Raw genomic sequence first — 19306 nt, 5'->3', positions numbered from 1 at the left:
CTCAATCGAACTCTTGAACAAATGAACTTCACAGATGTTTACAGAGTCTTCCACCCCACAAAATCAGAATACACATTCTTCTCAGCTGCACATGGGTCATTCTCCAAAACAGACATACTCACACATAGAACATGTTTAAGTAAGTGCAAAGGAATTGAAGTTATCCCCTGTATATTATCAGACCATACTACAATGAAATTGGAGATCCATAGCAAAAGAAACTCAAAAAATTTCATAAACATGTGGAAATTGAACAACACACTTCTGAATAACCAATGGGTCACAGAGGAAATTAAAGAAGAAATCAGACAGTTCCTTCAATTAAATGACAATGACAATACAACATATCGGGATCTATGGGACACAATGAAAGCAGTCTTACGAGGGAAATTCATAGCAGTGAATACACATATTAGGAAAACGGAACAAGCCCAATTAAACAACCTGATGCTGAACCTCAAGCTTCTAGAAAAAGAAGAGCAGGTCAACCCCAAAGCTCATACAAGGGAAGAAATTATAAAGATCAGAGGAGAAATCAATGCAATGGAGACTAAGAGAACGATACAAAAAATCAATGAAGCCAAGAGTTGGTTCTTTTAAAGAATCAACAAAATTGATAAACCTTTAGTCAACCTGGTCAGAAAAAGGAAAGAAAAGGCCCAAATTCATGCAATTAGGAATGAAAAGGGTGAAACTACAAGAGACCCAGCAGAAATCCAGATGATCATCAATACCTACTTCCAGAACCTATACGCCAATAAGATGGACAACACAGAAGAAATGGACAGATTCCTAGATGCATATGAATTACCAAAGTTGAATGAAGAAGACCTAAAAATTCTGAATAACCCAATATCAACCAATGAAATTGAAAACATAATTAAAAACTTATCACCTAAGAAAAGCCCGGGTCCTGATGGCTTCATTGCTGAATTCTACAAGACATTTAGAGAGGAACTGCTGCCACTACTGTTGAAACTCTTCAATGAAATTGAAAGGGAAGCAATTCTCCCAAATTCATTCCTGGAAGCAAGCATCACCTTGATCCCCAAAGCAGAGAAAGACCCAACTGAAAAAGAGAACTATAGGCCAATCTCACTAATGAACATAGATGCAAAAATCCTGAATAAGATACTGGCAAACAGAATGCAGAAGATCATCAAGAAGATCATACACCCTGATCAAGTGGGATTCATCCCAGGGATGCAGGGATGGTTCAATATACGAAAATCAGTTAATGTAATACACTATATCAATAGAGCCAAGGACAAAAACCATATGATTATCTCCATAGACGCAGAAAAAGCATTTGACAAAATCCAACATGCATTTATGATAAAAACCCTACAAAAAATTGGAATAGATGGTCTCTACCTCAAACTGATAGAAGCCATCTATGAAAAACCAACAGGCAATATCATACTAAATGGTCAAAAACTGAAATCCTTCACACTAAAATCAGGAACAAGACAAGGATGTCCACTATCACCACTCTTTTTCAATACAGTTCTGGAAACATTAGCCATGGCAATTAGACAAGAGAAAGAAATAAAAGGAATAAAGATAGGAAATGAAGAAGTCAAATTGTCATTATTTGCAGATGACATGATACTCTATGTAGAAGACCCCAAGAACTCCACCAAAAGTCTTCTAGACTTAATAACCCAATTCAGTCAAGTAGCTGGTTACAAGGTCAACACACAAAAATCAATAGCTTTCCTCTACACGAATGACAGACTCACTGAGAGAGAAATAGGGCAAATAATTCCTTTCACAGTAGCATCCAAAAAACTGAAATACCTAGGAATCATCCTAACGAAAGAAATCAAAGAGCTCTTCTCTGAAAACTATGGCATTCTGAAAAGACAGATTGAAGATGATATCAGAAAATGGACAGACATCTCCTGCTCCTGGGTAGGAAGGATTAATAGAGTGAAAATGGCCATACTTCCAAAACTGCTATAGAGATTTAATGTAATTCCAATTGAGATCCCAGCAGCATACTTCATAGACCTCGAGAAAACAATCCAAAAATTCATTTGGAGCAAGAAGAGACCCAGAATAGCAAAAGCAATTCTAGGTAACAGAGACATGGCAGGGGGTATCACAATCCCCAACCTGCAAGTATACTACAAAGCTACTGTGATAAAAGCAGCATGGTACTGGCAAAGAAACGGGCTTGAGGACCAGTGGAACAGATTAGAAGATGGAGAAACAACGCCAGACACACTCAGCCATCTCATCTTCGACAAAGGAGCCAAACACCCTCACTGGAGGAAAGATAGCCTCTTCAATAAATGGTGCTGGAAAAATTGGGCTTCAACTTGCCAAAGATTAAAACTAGACCTGTATCTCTCACCATGCACTAAACTAAAATCAAAATGGATTAAAGATCTAAATATTAAAATAGAAACTCTGAACCAGTTGGAACAGAAGTTAGGTAGAACCCTTGAAGACATCAGTGTAGGAAAAGATTTTATGAACAAAACCTCAGTTGCCTGTGAACTAGCACAAACAATCAACAAATGGGATCTCTTCTTATTAAAAGGCTTCTTCACAGCAAGAGAAACCACCAGCAGTGTGAAGAGACAACCCACAATGTGGGAAAAAAATCTTCACCTGCTCCTCCTCAGACAAAGGTCTACTATCTCGAATCTATAAAGAACTTAAAAAGATCAGACCTCCCAAATTTAAAGACCCAATCCGAAAATGGGCATCTGAAATGAACAGACATTTCTCAGACAAAGAAGTAGAAACAGCAAATAAATACATGAAAAAATGTTCAACATCACTGGTCATTCGAGAGATGCAAATGAAAACAATGCTGAGATTCCACTTCACTCCAGAAAGAATGGCTGCTATCATGAAATCAACCAATAATAAACGCTGGCGGGGCTGTGGGGAAAGAGGAACCCTGCTCCACTGCTGGTGGGAGTGTAGACTGGTGCAACCACTGTGGAAATCAGTATGGAGATACCTCAAAGAACTAGGACTGGAAGTCCCATTGGACCCCGCTATTCCACTGCTGGGGATCTTCCCCAGAGAATTAAAAGAATCATACCACAGTGATATATGTGCACCCATGTTCATAGCAGCGCAGTTTGTAATAGCTAAAACTTGGAAACAGCCCAAATGCCCATCAACTGGAGATTGGATAAAGAAAATGTGTTTTTTTTATAAAATGGAGTACTACTCAGCCATAAAAAATGAGAAATTAGAGACATTTATAGCTAAGTGGATGCACATTGAGACAATACTCCTAAGTGAAATAAATAGGACACAGATGTGTAAATGCTGAATAGTTTCTCTGGTGTGAGAAACTGAAAGTGTAAATAAGGACTAAATGTATAATAGGTCATGTGAAATAGGAAGAAAAGGGGCAAAGGGAAAGGAAGTCGGAGGGCTAAGGGAAAGGATAGAAGGGAATGGGATTAATATGAGAAAATGGAAAAATAGGAACAAAATTTTTGTAAATAGGGAGGGCTGAAGGGGTTGAAGGGAGGGCTGGGCAAAGGTGAAAAACAAGAACCAAGAGAGACTATGTAAAGGTGCAAATTTCCAATGATGAATGTCATTATATTGTATACCTAAAATGTACCAATGATTAGAATGAATAATCGATAATGTAAAATAGGAATAAAAGGTCCAAAGGGGTAGGGGTAGTGGGAGGCACAGGGGAAAGGAAAGAAGGGAAAGGAAAAAATGATGAGAAATGGAAAAAATGGAAATAAAGTCTTTGTAAATAGGGAAGGGTGGAGAGCGTGAAGGGAGGGCAAGGAATGGGGAAAAAATAAGTACCAAGATGCATCATATAAAGGTACAATTCCCAATGAGAAATGTAATTGTGTTGTATACCTACAATGTACCAATAAAAGAATTTAATACAAAAAAAAAAGAAAACAAAATTTGCATTTTGTTATGATTTATTCGTGTCCTTCAAATATAAATCTGATATATTCATCTCATGGATTAAGAAATCATGAACACAAAAACCTACTGCACAAATGAAGGACCAAAGATGATTTATAATTTATAAAAAGACCCTTCACTTTAGAAAAATGATTCACAGCCAGTAAATCTAGTGTTCTTAAAATGAGGAGACTTCAAATATTTAGTAATAGCCATTTTTTTCCAACTTACGTATTTTAGAAATGGCTATACACACACTAAATAATATGGTTCCTGTTGTACAGCACCAAAAAGTACCTGTTAATTCCTTTTCCACACAGTGAACATCTCATCTATTTGAATTTATATCATCAATTTGACTGTCTTTAAGATTACTTGCTTAAGATAGGTGCTATTTGTTCAAATACAATCTCCTGGGGTAAGGCTTCCCTCATAGGGTGATTCTGAGTCAAGTCTCTCTACTACTTTTTTCAAATGGTTTTTTTTTTTTGGTACCAGGGATCAAACTCAGGACCTTGTGCTTGCGAGGCAGGCAGCGGCACCACTGAGCTAAATCCCTGGCCCTTCTGAATATATTCTATCACCCGATACCTATTTCCTTCCAAGCATGTTTAACTCCTATCTCTCCAAATCTGATTGTAAGTCAGTCAAAAGTCTGATGTACCATGGATGATAAAATGCCCAAAGAACTTGTAGTTTATCAAAGTACTAATTTCTTTTCTAGTACTGTTTTAAAGTATAGGCTGTCCACAAGATGGCTAACAGTCAGTATTACCAATTCTGAAGAGCCAGCTTAGATAGTCAATATGAGGACATAAAGGCCAGCTAATAGTAATCACTACTCTTATGCCAAAAATGTTTGCAAAGAGATTATGTCCTTCCTAGTAAACTTTAAGGATATTACTATCCAGCAATCATTATTCACTGAAAACTATCTTTTTTTTTGGTACCGGGGATCAAACTCGGGGCCTTGCACTTACAAGGCAAGCAACGGAACCACTGAGCTAAATCCCTGGCTGCAAACTATCTTTTAATGAATCGTACATTTACTTATTCAATTCATAATTGGGCTGTTGGTTATCACTGAAAGCTCTAAAAGGTTTACCATCACTGTACTATATGAATTAACACAATAGATTCTGATGTCAACAGAAGTTATAAATAATAAATATTATATTTTTGAGCCATCATGTGCAAAGTACTGTACCTATTAAAGATGACCAAAAATAAAATCTACTGAACATCTGTCTCCTTGTGTATGGCATTTACTACTTTAGATTTTACAAATAATTCAAAATAAAGTCATTGAACTTTAACCTCATCTTAAAAGTCCATCTTTGGTTGAAAAAAAAGTCTCCAGAACAGTCAGCAAAAAGACTGCTGGGTCATTTAACACATAGCTGAATATGATTCATACTGTCCTGTGTGGATCACCATTATCCATGGACACTAAAGACATTAAAGCAAGGCACAGAGGACTTAAGAAAGACATAGTCAACAAAGGTTCAGGGGAAAGTGAGACCACCTGGGTCTAGGAAGACTTCATTAAGAAATAGGAGAGAGGAGAGAAAATAAGTTCTAGAGCAGTAATGGTGAACCTCTTAGAGCTTTCAATATATAAACAGCCCACTGTGGCATGTGAGCCATAGGTTCACCACCACTGCTGTAGAGAATGGAAAAAAATCACTATAAAAGAGATATGGTGGTGGTGAAGGGATTCAGAAATAGGCAACATGAGAAAGTATTATCAGTAAAGTAAGGACTTGGCAAGACACATCCATGGGAAAGTAAATAACTATCTGAGGTAAACTTGGAGAGCTCAATGTTAGGAAAGAGTCAAGAAGACGGGAAAAGAAGGGTGGAATCAGAGGATCCTGAATAAGTCTATGAATTCTGAACTACATTCTGCAAGCAATGGGGAATAATTTTATATATTTCCATTTAATAGTCAACCAGTCAACAACAAGATATGTGATTGCTTAATGATTCTTGAAGCAGGTCATTCTTGAAATTTAAGTTTCTACAAGGCAATTTTGAACATAGTTAACATAATTTTGTACCTAATGATTTTTTTTCTTTAAAATTTTTATTTCTTTAACTGATATATAGAAACATAAAAATTATAGATATTAGTAGTGTGCCAGGTGATGTATACATAAAATGCTTAAATCAAGTTAAATGTATCGCCTCAAATATTCCTCATCTCTTCATACTGAAGACATTCAAAATTCAATCTTCTAGCTTTTTGAGATAGATAGTATACACCTGTTATCTACTGTACCTAATGGCTGTTCTTAATTTGTTTAACTCCTCTTCTGAAATCAAGTCTATTTTATTGATGAGGATGATGTCTGCTAAAGCAACTTGCCTAAAATAGCAAACAAAACAGATGTTAAAAGGGAAATGTTAAGAAATTTAAAAAAGAAACAATTCATTCAAATAAAAATATCAGTTAAGAACTACTTACAGTTCTATAGTAGTGATTCAGTTCCAGTGGACCATTGACTTACGAACTCAATTTATTCACAAGGGCTGGTTGTAACTCAACCTGGTAAATTGAAGGCTCAGGCTCCTCTATACAGCCTTCAAAGTCTCTCTCCTATATACAGGCAGATCTCAGTGTCCTTAGAGAGACACTGGCCCAGGATTTCTCAATTAACCCACATAGGAAAGGATGTTGTAATGTTCCTTCCAGAACTCTTTTTTTTTTTCCTTCCAGAACTCTTTTTTTTTTTTTCCTTCCAGAACTCTTTAAGGGTTAAATCTGTATCTGAGACCATTTGGAAGCACAAGTGGCCAGCATTTGGGTTGTAACTCAAGACTTTGGTCATAAGTTAAAATTAAAATTCCAGTCATAACCCAAGTTGTTCTTATTCAGGCTGGGCATAACTCGAGGGTCCACTGTATTCCTAATCTACTTATTCTTAAGAGAGTACAACTAAATTGTATTCATCACTATATAAATTCAAATTTCACATTACAGTAAAAAAGTATTTGGCTGTAATCCCAGTACTTGGGAGGCTGAGGCAGGAGGATCACTGTGAGTTCAAGGTCATCCTGGACTATACATAGTGAGTTCAAGGCTAGCCTGAACTACATAGTGAGACCCTGTCTCAAAAAAAAAAAGAAAAAAAAAGGATTAAGTACTCTTACTTGACATTCTAGAGTATAGAGTTTATAAGAAGTTTACAATTAAAAGGATGGTTTTAAAAAATAAAAAAATTAAAAAATAAATAAAAGGATGGTTTTTAACTCATTCTAAAGAAAATTTTAAAATTCATATATTCAACATAATAGGAATAGTCTATTTACTAAACTATTTCTTGTAATATGTACCAAAATTTTCAAAGAATTAAAGAGAACAAGTTCACTAACATGAAATACTAATTGAACAGTTTTGTTTAAAAAAACTACACAGAAGATGTATCAGGATCTTGGACAAATACCTTCTTCATCACTATAAATATGCATTATCTCTGTAGAATATACAGAAATCCCAGTTAAAGAATTCACTTGACACGATGCTAGATAACAAAATAGATTATTTTAATTAAAGTTCATTTTCCATTAACAGGAATAAGTAGTACAACTAAGAAATCTTTCAATTTTTCTCAATTCTTCAGGAAATTTTAAACACTAGACTATTTGTTTCTAATCCCAGTCTTATGCTATATATCAAAGAACACAAATTTTCAAAACAAAAGTAATTCATTGAAAAAAGCAAATTTCAACAAAACATATGCTTCAAAATCTCATTTCTGTTTAAGTAAATTTTATATGAATAAAGATAGGATGTAAATATTTCCAAATATAACCAGTTGCAATCTTTAAATTATTTTCTATGTTTTTCTATGTTTATTTCTATGGACTTCATTGTTTAATTCTTTTGGCTTTTATAATATTTTGTTATTTTCCCTTTGGCTCATGTATATTTTCTATAATAAACATTTTCTTAAGGAAAAAAAGTTACAATAATATTTAAATTCATTCTAATTTGAATCATAATCATATGCCAAGTGCAGTGTTTAGGTAGGTTTACAAAACAACAGGATATTATACTCCAAAGTCATATACAACCAATTGCTTGCTGTCTTTATTGTCTAAATCATTTATACTAAATCCCAGGGGACCTCACTCTTAAACCGAGCAGCACAGTGCCTGTCATCTATCTCAAACCCTTTATTCTATTACCAAGAATATTTAGAGATTTATAAACCTAAAGATTACATCAATTAGAAACATAAAGGCATTTAAATTTTAAAACACTTTAAGTGCCAAAATAAAATATTTCCATATTTGTTATTCTATTTTGAATAGCAGAAAACACTGAGGCAGTTTTTAAGGCAGTAAATGAAAGGCCGGGATGTAGCTCAGTGGCATTGGGCCTGCCTGGCAAGCACAAGGTCCTGAGTTTGATCCCTGGCACTGGAAAGAAAATTTTAAAAATCAGCCTTAAGGCAGTGAGAAAACTATTTTTTATAAAAATACTTAATCCCCTCAAAACTGTATGAGAATAAGAAAATATTTTAAGTGTTAATATTTCTCAAGTTCCTCACAATCAAAGAACTTCTGTGCTCAGCATTCACTTTACAAAGCAATCTAAATGGTTTTAAATAAAATGATTGGTTATCAGACCATTATGAACAGATGCCAATAATTCATGGGAAAAAATAAATTTACTTAACTATGCTTTTATGTTTCTCAGTTTGTTCTGTGGTTTCATATTAATGATTTCTCTTTCTAATTAGCCAACAATCAATACAAACTTTAAATATGAATACCTAGTAGCTTCATTGGTAAGGCCATCAGGTTTCTCTTCTGCTAAATGCTAAACAAAAACAAAGTTTGAAAAAAGTTACCATGACAGTACAAAATCTATGTGACAAAAAGGATTTTAGTTTAGAGTCATTTTCTTACCTCTAATAAAGACTTTAACAAATTCCTTTAGTAAATATATAAATTCAGAACCACCTTTTCTGTTTATTTTCTTGAAAATTTTTTACTTGTTGACAGCTAATACTTATAAATCTTTATGGGACATAGTGTGATGTTTCAGTACATTTATACATTGTGTAGTAACTCAGGATAGGTCATCCATCATCTCAAACATTTGTCATTTCTTGATGATGAACAAACACACTCAATATCCTCTCTTCTAGCTTTGAATTATAACAAATAATATTGAATATAATCACCCTTCTGCAATAGAACATAAGAACTTTTTCCCACCTAGCTGTGACTTTGTATTCATCAATTAATCTCTCCCTCTTCCTCTCACCAGCCTCTTATAACCATTATTCTGCTCTTTATGTCTATATACTCAGCTTTTCTCGATGGCACATGTGAGTGAAATTATGCAGTACCATACTTATCTTTTTGTGCCTAGCTTATCAGACTGATTTTTCTATTCTAAAGCATTTTTCTTCCCCATCTGCATTTTTTAGACAACGAACCCATAGGAGGTTAGAATTCTGTACTCCTCCCCTTTTCCTTTTTCTTAAATCCCTCAGATTTAAGTAATACAAAAATACAGAAAATTATTGTTCAGATGTTAGGCATTTTCCTTTCTATAAAACCATTCTTGGCCTAAATATTCATTGTTACTTATAAAAAGGGGGCTAACCACTGTAATTATACTTTCTTAAAAATCTAATATACTTCTCTTCCATTCCTACCCCCATGTTCCACTCCTCAACCCCCAAATCCAACACAATATGAACTCATTATTTGGCCCTTCAAATTTCCCTTGAAACAAGAGAATTAGGAAAAACACAGCCCTAATTCTGACATAAAAGCAGTTTATTATTTGAAAACATATTCAGAATGACCTGACCTCTGAGAGTAACCACTTATTTTACTACTCACGCTAGAGCAATGATAGACCAAGTGCCCAAACTGCAACCCAAAACCCACTTATTTATGACGAAGTGCCAACAGTGAAATTAAACCTGAATACTGAGGATTTAGTTTAGAAAAAACAACTCATGCACTTAGCTCGTGTGCTGACAGAGAGGGCTCTGCATGCCCACTACGGCATGGATATCATAAGTTCACCACCACTGCTCTAGTCAGGTTAGCTCCAAAAAAAATATTTTGACATCAACTTAGAAGCACATGAAGTGGCAGTCATCCCTCTGAAAGCAGGATTTTTCTTCCTCCCACAATCTTATTTATATCCTAAAGTCATCAGTGCCTTAAGGTTCTCCTCTGGAAAATCATGTTTTCACTTCACAATCCTTATCACGATAAAAAGCTGGCTACTGAAGGTTAGAGGCAACTAGATTATAGTAGTAATCATTATATTTGAACTTTATAAATTATATATTGTCTCATTTAGACTTCATAACAATTATGGGAAGTGACTATTCTTACTTTATAAAGGAAAAAACATCCTTAGCATCACAGGATACCAGATACCATATTTTTATATACCATCAGAGGTATATTTTTCACTGGCAATATATTCAATAGAAGTAAAATGAACATAATTTTAAAATCTTTGTCTTTTCATATCATACAAAATCAGCCTTGTACACAGTGCTACCAGAGTGTTAACAATTGCCTAAGTGAATATATCTATAAAGATTATCTAAAATTAAATTTAAGATGATTTTACCAAGCCAGTTTCACAATTTATTGCAAGGTGATCACAAAGATACTTGGGTAATTTGAAACCTAAACAAGTTGGTAGTGAGTTCATTTAATAACCTCAGTTAAGACTCTGAACAAAAAAAAGTTTTTTAACTTTATCAAATAATATTTGAGGGACACAAAACTAAAATTGGCAATGATATACTCATTATCACTTTACGTGTGAAATAACAAATCCTATTATTATATACTCTGTCTTCTAGAGAATGAGGCTATTACCAGAAGTCAGAATACTGTCTGGAACACAAGTCCAAGAAATATTCCTTGAATGCACTGTTGCAAACACCCTCCCATTTGTTGACATAGATAATACCAATGTTATTTGCCACAAATCCCTCTCCACTGTGCAGTAAATTTAGTTAAAAAGGATACCCTATTAGCAAGGCATTTCTCTGGATGATCCTGTAATATTGAAAATTCTTTCAAAAATATGGAATACTTTTCAAGATACTGTATTATTAACCTTCTGGAACTTCTTTACATATAAATTTGGGTTATCTGGCTGTAAGTGGATGAGACATAAAAGGTATGACACAAAAATTAAAAGGCTTTTTTTTTTTTTTTTTTGTACCAGGGATCGATCTCGGGACCTTGCGCTTGGCAAGGCAGGAGGCGGAACCACTGAGCTAAATCCCCAGCAAAAGGCTTTTAAATTTCCATCTGAAACTAATAAAATGGTAGTTTAACAAAGTTACAATGTTTTGAATCCATTCACTTCTTCAAAATATTAGAAATCTCTACTCAAGGCTATCTGTGGGGGGGCTTAGATTTATTATCTCCAGCCAGGAAGTATTAAATATAAAAATAGGCTAAAGCCTTCTAAAACAAAAGCCTACCAATATGCACAACTCTATTAAGAATATGTAATAATCATATATAATTATAGCATAAGAGATAAATACCCTATTCTATACACATATGAAAGCTATACAAACAAAAAATACATACTATTTTTTCTTCAGGATGTCAGCCCAATATTTCCCTCATGAAATTTTCTTCCACGAGTCAATCTTTGCAAAAAAAAAAAAACCCTAAAACTTCTCTGCAATTCCATTTATAAAACAAAAACAAATGTAAATTTTGATATTCTATTCTACTATATAGGCATATGAAAAAAATTCCAAAGTGATTTTTCCAAAATGTTCAAAAGATTCCACATCTCTGCTGAGAGACTGCAGCTTTTGCTTATATATCAAAAAAGACAAGAATAATTTAGGCACTAATTAACCCCAACATATACAAAAAATGTAAAAGCTCAAACTCCTAATGAAGCCTACAAGAAACGAAGGGGAATGGGGGGGGAAGTATGAGACACAGTTTAAAAGGCACAGTTTCAATTATGCAGGATAAATTAAGGAGAGCTAATTACAGCATGGTGACAACAGTTAAGACTATTGCCTTGAATACTTGAAATTTGCTGAATTTAGATCTTAAATGTTCTTATCCCAGATGGCGCTAAAAAAGGTAACTATGTCAGCTCATAGATGTGTTATCTTGTTTCATGTTTTTCATAATATATGTATATCAAAACAGCAAGTTGTATACCTTAAATATATAAATTTTATGTCAGTTATACCTCAATAAAGCTAGTGGGGGGAAATGAAATCTTCAGAATAATACTATTATAGACAAAATGTTAAGAAGGGCTACAGAGTGTCCTTTTCTGTAGAAATAAAGAAGCTGGACCAAAACAATAAAGAAAAAGCTATCTTAAAAGTTACTAGCAAAGAAGGAACGCTGTTGCTGACCAAAGTGGAAATAAATCTAGTGTCACATACATTGTCATTTAAAAACAAAAAAAAAGAAGCAGCTATTGCTTTTAAAGGAATTGGTTATAGATCTAACATTATTTCAGCTTTTTAAAATATTCCATAATGTCAGTATTTATTTTTCTGGCCTTTTCCAACCCAAACTGTTTTCTGACTTAACTGTCTGAACACCTCGTACGATATAACAGAAGAACCAAAAGGAAACCTCTCACTTGACCTTTTCTGTGTAACTTCATTCATTGATTCCATGGCATTAAATGCTGTCACATTTGTAGAACTGAAAAGAACAATGTCAGTAGGCTAGGTGTCAAGTCTTGGAAATAAAGAGCTGTCATTTTAAGTTGTCCAATTCTTTGCCTATGATTAAAAAATGAATATTTCAGATCAATGGGTGACAATCCCATTAGAGTGATAGCCCATGATATCAATTACCACTTCAGTTTCAATTTGGCTGGCCGGCCACAGGGTACCATTTCTCAGCTTTACTTGTGATGGGCTGGCTCTGTGAAGCATGACACCCTTAAATTGCTGCCCATTATCCAAGTGTCATTACTTGTACTGCCTCAGAATTCTCTGAATCACAAGCAGCTACTGAGGTCAAGCTTTGCAACCAGAGGAATTGGACAAGTTGGCAAATTCTTTATATAAAGGTAGTTATTTATCTGGCACCCAACTTAGAAAATCTAAAGTTTCCATTATCCTGACAGTATGTCAGTTTTGTGTAGGTATATTGATTTAATAATTTAAGAGGTTTTATCAAGGTGGCAGGAGGTTAAACGTATACTGTGCTTGCATTATTCAGAATGTTGCTTTGTTTTTTTGGCCTGTATCATGCTGATAATAGATTCTATTTAACTCCTCTCTACACTCAGCTATACATACAAAAGTATTCCTATAATCATAAAATAACATACAAAATTTGACTTTGAGTATGTGATACATCTACCAAAAAAAAAATGAAATGCCCTCACTGCTATCCCATAAGTATCCCAAACTGGAGAATACATTTATACAGGATATGAATTTAAACATGTCTATAGTAAGGACTTAAAATGATGAATTATACGGATGTTTTTCTCTATCTCCATTAACATTTTGCTAGAAATGATTTCAAAATAGCCAGTAGGTTTTTTCTGAGCAAAATTAATATTTGAGAGCACTCTTTGATTCCTTAAGACTATTCATAAATTTAAATTTTAAACTCTAAAAAAGGAATTATTTTCCAAACTTCTCCCATTAGTAATGCACTTTATTCTAAGGAGAAGTGAAGGGTTAGGAAATGGGTATTAGTAGCCATTAGATAACCCCAACGTATTTTCGAAGCTACAGCATAATTTTACTGAAGATTTGAAATAAAAACAAACTTTTAAAAATTAACAAGTTCAGTTTGTAGAATATAAAACTGACATAAATTTCTAAACACTGAATTTAAACTTCCAAAAATTATTACTTCAGGCCATACCCATATAACCAGACTGAGGTGGAGTAGGGGCTGGGAGGAAAGGAAAATTTCATTCTCTGATGCCTTTAGCAATTTTTTTTTTTTTTAGTACCAGGGATTGAACTCGGGTCCTTGTGCTTGTGCACCAGGTGGCAAAACCACTGAGCTAAATCCCCAGCCCCTCTTTACCAATATTTCACTTGGGAAGTTGAGAAACACTATTCTATTTTATGCAGCAATATTCTTTTCTTTTTTTTGGTACCAGGTATCGAACTTGGGACCTTGAGCTTGCAAGGCAGGCGGTAGAACCACTGATCTAAATCCCCGGCCCTGCAATAACATTCTTTTGAAGATCTTGCTACATGCATTTTATAAATTGAAGCCAATTAAATGCATCTGAAGCCCTTAGTAGTTAACAAAAACATTTACAGCAGGTTATCTCTTAACAAAGTTTCTCCTCACTAATCCTATGAGTAAATCATAATTTCTTCAAAGAGGTAAAGCAGTATTTAAAAAAAAATTGTCTCCTTGTGTTCAACCACATTTAGAAATAAAATCATATGTTTAAACAAGCTCAACATCTTCTACCAAACAGAAAAACTTATCAATACTGGGGTTGAATTCTAGTGAGCAGTTACACATACCCAAACTTTATCCTGACCCCATATATAAAGTATTATAATTCCAAATTTTATCACAACATGAAATCAGACTAATATAAAAAACAAATTATATGTATTATTCAGGAACTATTTTGAAAAAGATTTCTGTTAAAGATTTCAAACATATACAAACATATTCCTAGCTCTTTGCAAACAATTAGCAATTTATAATATTTCAACTTACTTTTAATCCATATTTTGAATCTACCACAGTTATGATACCTACAAAGGGATAAATATTTTAAGTATCCATTTTTAAAAAGGTATTTGTTAATATTGTGCAACTATGCTTGAGAAGGAAAATCAATCTCAGTTCACAGATCCTATTCAATCAAACAAAATTTTTTCATCTTATCAATGCTGCTATTTAATTCAATTCCAGGAATAAGTAAATGCATTTCAAATATGTACTGAGTGCCTAGAACTGTAAAACATTAGAGAAGATATGACCTAAATACATTTTTAAGATTAACAAGAAAGTAAGATTTGGTGTTTAAAAGCTTACAATTCAAAATATGACAAATTTTAAAATATAAAGTAAAATGTGATAAATTAGATGACACAGGCTATTTTCAAATAAGCAAAATCAAGACTTTTCTTTTGTTTTTTGTGGGTTTTTTTGGTACTGGGGATCGAACTCGGGTCCTTGCACTTGCAAGGCAGGCTGCAGAACCACTGACCTAAATCCCCGGCCCCTATCAAGACTTTTCTTAACATTTAAATTATTATTTTAAAGAATCTTTAGGACAAATTTGGTTATAGCTAAAATGCTGAAATTTTACACTGATTTATAGAAACAAATTTGTACTGCATCAAGAGAGATGAATATTACAATGACATTAGGGTTATCTCTGAAATATGTACCAATTTGAATCAACAATATGAAAATGTTTTGTTTAAAGCAATATATTTTTATGTTGGATGTTTGAGAAAATATTTACAAAAATAAATACACTATGGAAAAAAGAATCTTAGGATACTTCATTCCTAACATCTCTTACCAAATCAAGCCACAAAAATTTTATAAATATCAAGTACCTAAGTTCCCTAACAATCAATTACAGGTAGTTCAGCAATCTCTGAATATATACTAAGTAATTTTTTCAAAATAAAACATCAGAATGATATGCCTATAGAATTTCAACCAACTACAAATCAGATATTTTATAGCCCAATGAAGCCGAGCTTCCATGGTTCCTCAATATTACACGGAAGTCTATAAAAACTGGTGTGAAGAAAAATAAGAGAGAAAAAGGGGGATGGATGGATGGAGGGAAGGAGTGTAACTGCTTAACTAATAAAGGTGTATCAAGTTGAATTTATAAATAAAATTAACAAGTGTGAAAGGGCTTGTGTTTGTGTGATTAAAGGTAAAAATGAAAGAAAGCAGAAATATGATCCTTATATTATCTGGCTAATTAAAATAAGAAGATCTAACATTATATTACGAGCATAAACAAACAACAGAAGGTATAGAAAGTCTACATAACATTTTTAAAGGAAAGTCTTAGTGGAAGTGCTAAAATACAAGTTGAGAGTAAAACTTGATAATCCAGTTCTGCCACTGTTTGGGGCTTTGGAGTCCATGTAAAAATTTACTTCATCATAAACAAAAAGAGTTTGAGAAGAACAATAATACAAGGAATTAAAATTATAATATAAACAAAATGAGCTTAATCATAAAAATTTCAACTAAAAATTGTTTTTAACTTACCATCAAGATAAATATCACTCCCCAGTTCAGCATCAACCCAAAATATAGAAGCCACAGCACCTGAAAATACATATTATGATAATATTCATAACATAAGAATATTTCTCCAAACTGCAAAACATGATTTTGTTTAATTTGTTTGATGGAATCAGCAGGTAAAAACACAAATCAAATCTGAGATTCCAATCTTCTTATGGGACTTACTGTAATAGGACCTTTTACTATTTATTTACAGTCACTTCTACCCTTTCTTCCTATTACCTCAAAAAGAGATCAACTCTTATCACACAAACAGCAAGTTTCTACAGATGCCAAAATGATTTACCAACAGATATTATTAAACAATTCGAACATTATGGCTATGTACATATTAGGACTTATTTTTATTTTCTCATCTCCTGAATATAATCATATGGTTCATACATAATGAAACATCCTCAAAGGAAAGTCAATAGAAGATAATTCTAAAATTGCGTGTACAAACAATAAGTAGTAAATAAGTTTATAATTTTTGTAGGAGAAAAGGAATAAGAAGTAAAGTTGTAAATTCTCTCACATTACTAATTAATTCTCACATTATTCATTTAGTACTGCCATAAAACCTAGGACTAAGGAAAAATTATTTCTAAGTAAGAAATTAAAACTTGTTTTTGACAGAAACTGGTTCAGTATCAAACCACATACCCTGATTAGTATGCCACAGCACAAGAAAAAGAAAACTGACAGCAAGGAAGGCATTTGATTTTTCAAAGCATCATAGGCCCAGTTAGTGACAGTGCTGTCTAAAAGAATGAGCATAGGGGAAAAACAAGGATAACTGAACTCATTCCACTGTCTAAAGCTGTCCACCTACCCTGATGAGATATGGTCCCCCAAGCATCACCCTGTGTCAACAATGAAATACCTGTCAGCTGTTTACAGTGATTACTCATGCAAGATATAGCAAGGGCCACAAGATCTAATAGTTTCCTGATACCTATTGATTTTTTCCCAAAAACTTAATAGTTTTCCAATTTGACTGAAATAGGATTTGTGAGTTACAGGGGCTGAATCAATGTCTGTCCTTCTCAAGGAAATTACTTTACCATGACAATTATTTAGGTTAGAACTGGAGAGTGTCAGTCTCCTAAACAGGAAACAACTGAATTGCCAGTAAGAATTTTCCTCACTTTCTCGGATAAAAACATGATTTTAATTAATAGGAGAGAAATGTATTACATCATTACTCCAAACGGGAAGTCAAAAAATATTAACTTTTTCATTCAGTAAAATACCTAAATTGTACATAAATCATATAATTCAAAAATTTGTTGATTTCTATACAGATAAATAGCTTTTAAGTCATACCATTAACATTTATTTATTATTAAGGTGAACTATAAGAGTGTATCAGAATTTTTATTCTAACTATGTTGGGACACTTTGCTAGAATATTTACCAAGCCACACAAGAAAGAATTATTTAAAATTTGGATGAGGGTGTTCTGCTGTAGTAATAAAGTGAATGAATTGGGTGATTTTTTTTTTTTCTGCCCAGGCAATATCTGGCAATGTCTGAAGATATTTTTGTCTGTCTCTAGAGAAATGCTACTGGCATCTTGTGGGTAGAAGCCAGGGAGGCTTTAAACATCCTACAATGTCCAAGACAGCTGCCCTATACATAACAGAAAATAATTACCCAAACCAAAATGTCATTTGTTTGAAGGCAGAGCTAGATTACAAATCTCTTTTCTTCAAAACCAAATAAAACAAAGCTGAGGCAGGAAGATTGCCATGAGTTCAAGGCCAGCCTGGGCTACATAGTGAGTTCAAGATCAGCCTAAGCTACATAGCAAGACTCTGCCTCAAAAAGAAAAAAAAATAATAATAATAATTAAAAATAAATAAATAAATAATAAAAAATTTTTAAAAGATTATATAACCTTGTACTATAAATTTTGAAGAGTGACAATTCAAATAAGGAACAAAGTTCTATGTAAGTTATGGTCATTCCTAAATCTATTTCTATCCTCAATAAAAGGTTGTAGGAAAATAGTCTATAAAATCCTAATACTTATCAGAAATACTTCAAAAATGCCAATAAGTGGAAATGAGGGAGTAAGTAATGTAAATAAAAATCAACAACATTAAAAAACTTCAAGAGCCTGGGGATTTAGCTCAGTGGTTCCGGCGCCTGCCGCGCAAGCGCAAGGTCCCGAGTTCGATCCCCGGTACCAAAAACAAACAAAACAACCCAAAAAACTTCGAGAATAAGTTTCTAATCATTTCCACATTTGAGAGAGAGAAAATTACTTTCTAGGGCAGAAAGTGACAGGAAACAAGAGGTCTGGGTGCGATGATGTCTTTACACAGGTTATATCGATGTATATTCCAGTAGTTGCAGTCCTAAGAGGGACATATAGAGTATTTTAAGAGAACAAAAGCTAATGGCCACATTGCTTCATCTGGCTTTTCAGAGCATCCATTTTTGCTTTGCTTCCTTCTCCCTACTCCCCAATAATATCCAGCTTTTAAACTGGGGCTTAAAAAAAAAAAATGAACAAGTAAGATGGGTGGATATTAGAAAGAATCCCTCATCAACACATCTAAATAAATAAAGTTCTCTGGGCTTGCCACATCAAGCATAAATGTATGCACATGTATTACAGCAGAAAAAGCAAACATACAAAGATAAAAGTTAGAACAGAAAAAATATTGAAAAATGAACAGGGCATAACATACGGCAAGGAACCCATTCTGGAAGGAAACATAAACCAAGAAACCAAAGACAATTCTTTTGAAGAAACCAAAGGACTTCTTCATAACAAAGAACTTAAAGGCAATGCAACCTTAATAAAAAAACAAGCTTGAGGGCTGGGGATTTAGCTCAGTGGTTCCGCGGCCTGCCTCAAAAGCACAAGGACCTGAGTTTGATGCCCAGTACCAAAAAAAAAAAAAAAAAAAAAAGCTTAAAGGAAAGAAAAATCACAATAGTATGAAAAGATAGAGCTAAAGAAATCTGGAGCCAATAAATTCAGTTAACAATTACTCAAATGAACTACTTACCTTCACTTAAAACAGTAAACCGAAAAAACACTGGGAGAAGCAGAATTACTGATTAAAAAAAAGACTTTAGATGATCACAGTAAATGGAGATGCAAAATATGAATCAAAAGTTACAT

General features: G+C 33.6%; 1 protein-coding gene across 14 annotated transcripts in view; it reads right to left on the bottom strand.

Moving 5' to 3' along the window:
- Zng1a (Zn regulated GTPase metalloprotein activator 1A) overlaps window positions 1-19306 on the bottom strand; it is a 58634-nt gene that overhangs the window by 26894 nt on the left and 12434 nt on the right. For 6 of the 14 annotated variants that reach the window (XR_015440111.1, XM_087184075.1, XM_087184076.1 and 3 more), the window contains 3 exons: window positions 16147-16206; window positions 8691-8737; window positions 6191-6277 (listed from right to left, as the gene is read on the bottom strand). Coding sequence is in view for 13 of the 14 variants with exons in the window: in XM_087184075.1 (XP_087040201.1) it covers window positions 6191-6277; window positions 8691-8737; window positions 16147-16206 (194 nt within the window). In the remaining variant the exon portion in view is untranslated. Of the gene's footprint in view, window positions 1-6190; window positions 6278-8690; window positions 8738-14616; window positions 14655-16146; window positions 16207-19190; window positions 19221-19306 lie in introns of all 14 variants that reach the window. The other 8 variants (XM_004838195.4, XM_004838193.4, XM_087184071.1 and 5 more) reach the window with 5 other exon arrangements.

Source organism: Heterocephalus glaber, unplaced genomic scaffold, assembly GCF_053883595.1.
Source record: "Heterocephalus glaber isolate CG9 unplaced genomic scaffold, H.glaber_assembly_v1.0 deba00001481, whole genome shotgun sequence".
In the NCBI taxonomy this organism is placed as follows: Eukaryota; Metazoa; Chordata; class Mammalia; order Rodentia; family Bathyergidae; genus Heterocephalus; species Heterocephalus glaber.
Note: the sequence above shows the minus strand (reverse complement) of the source record. Positions and strands in the feature narration are given on the sequence as shown.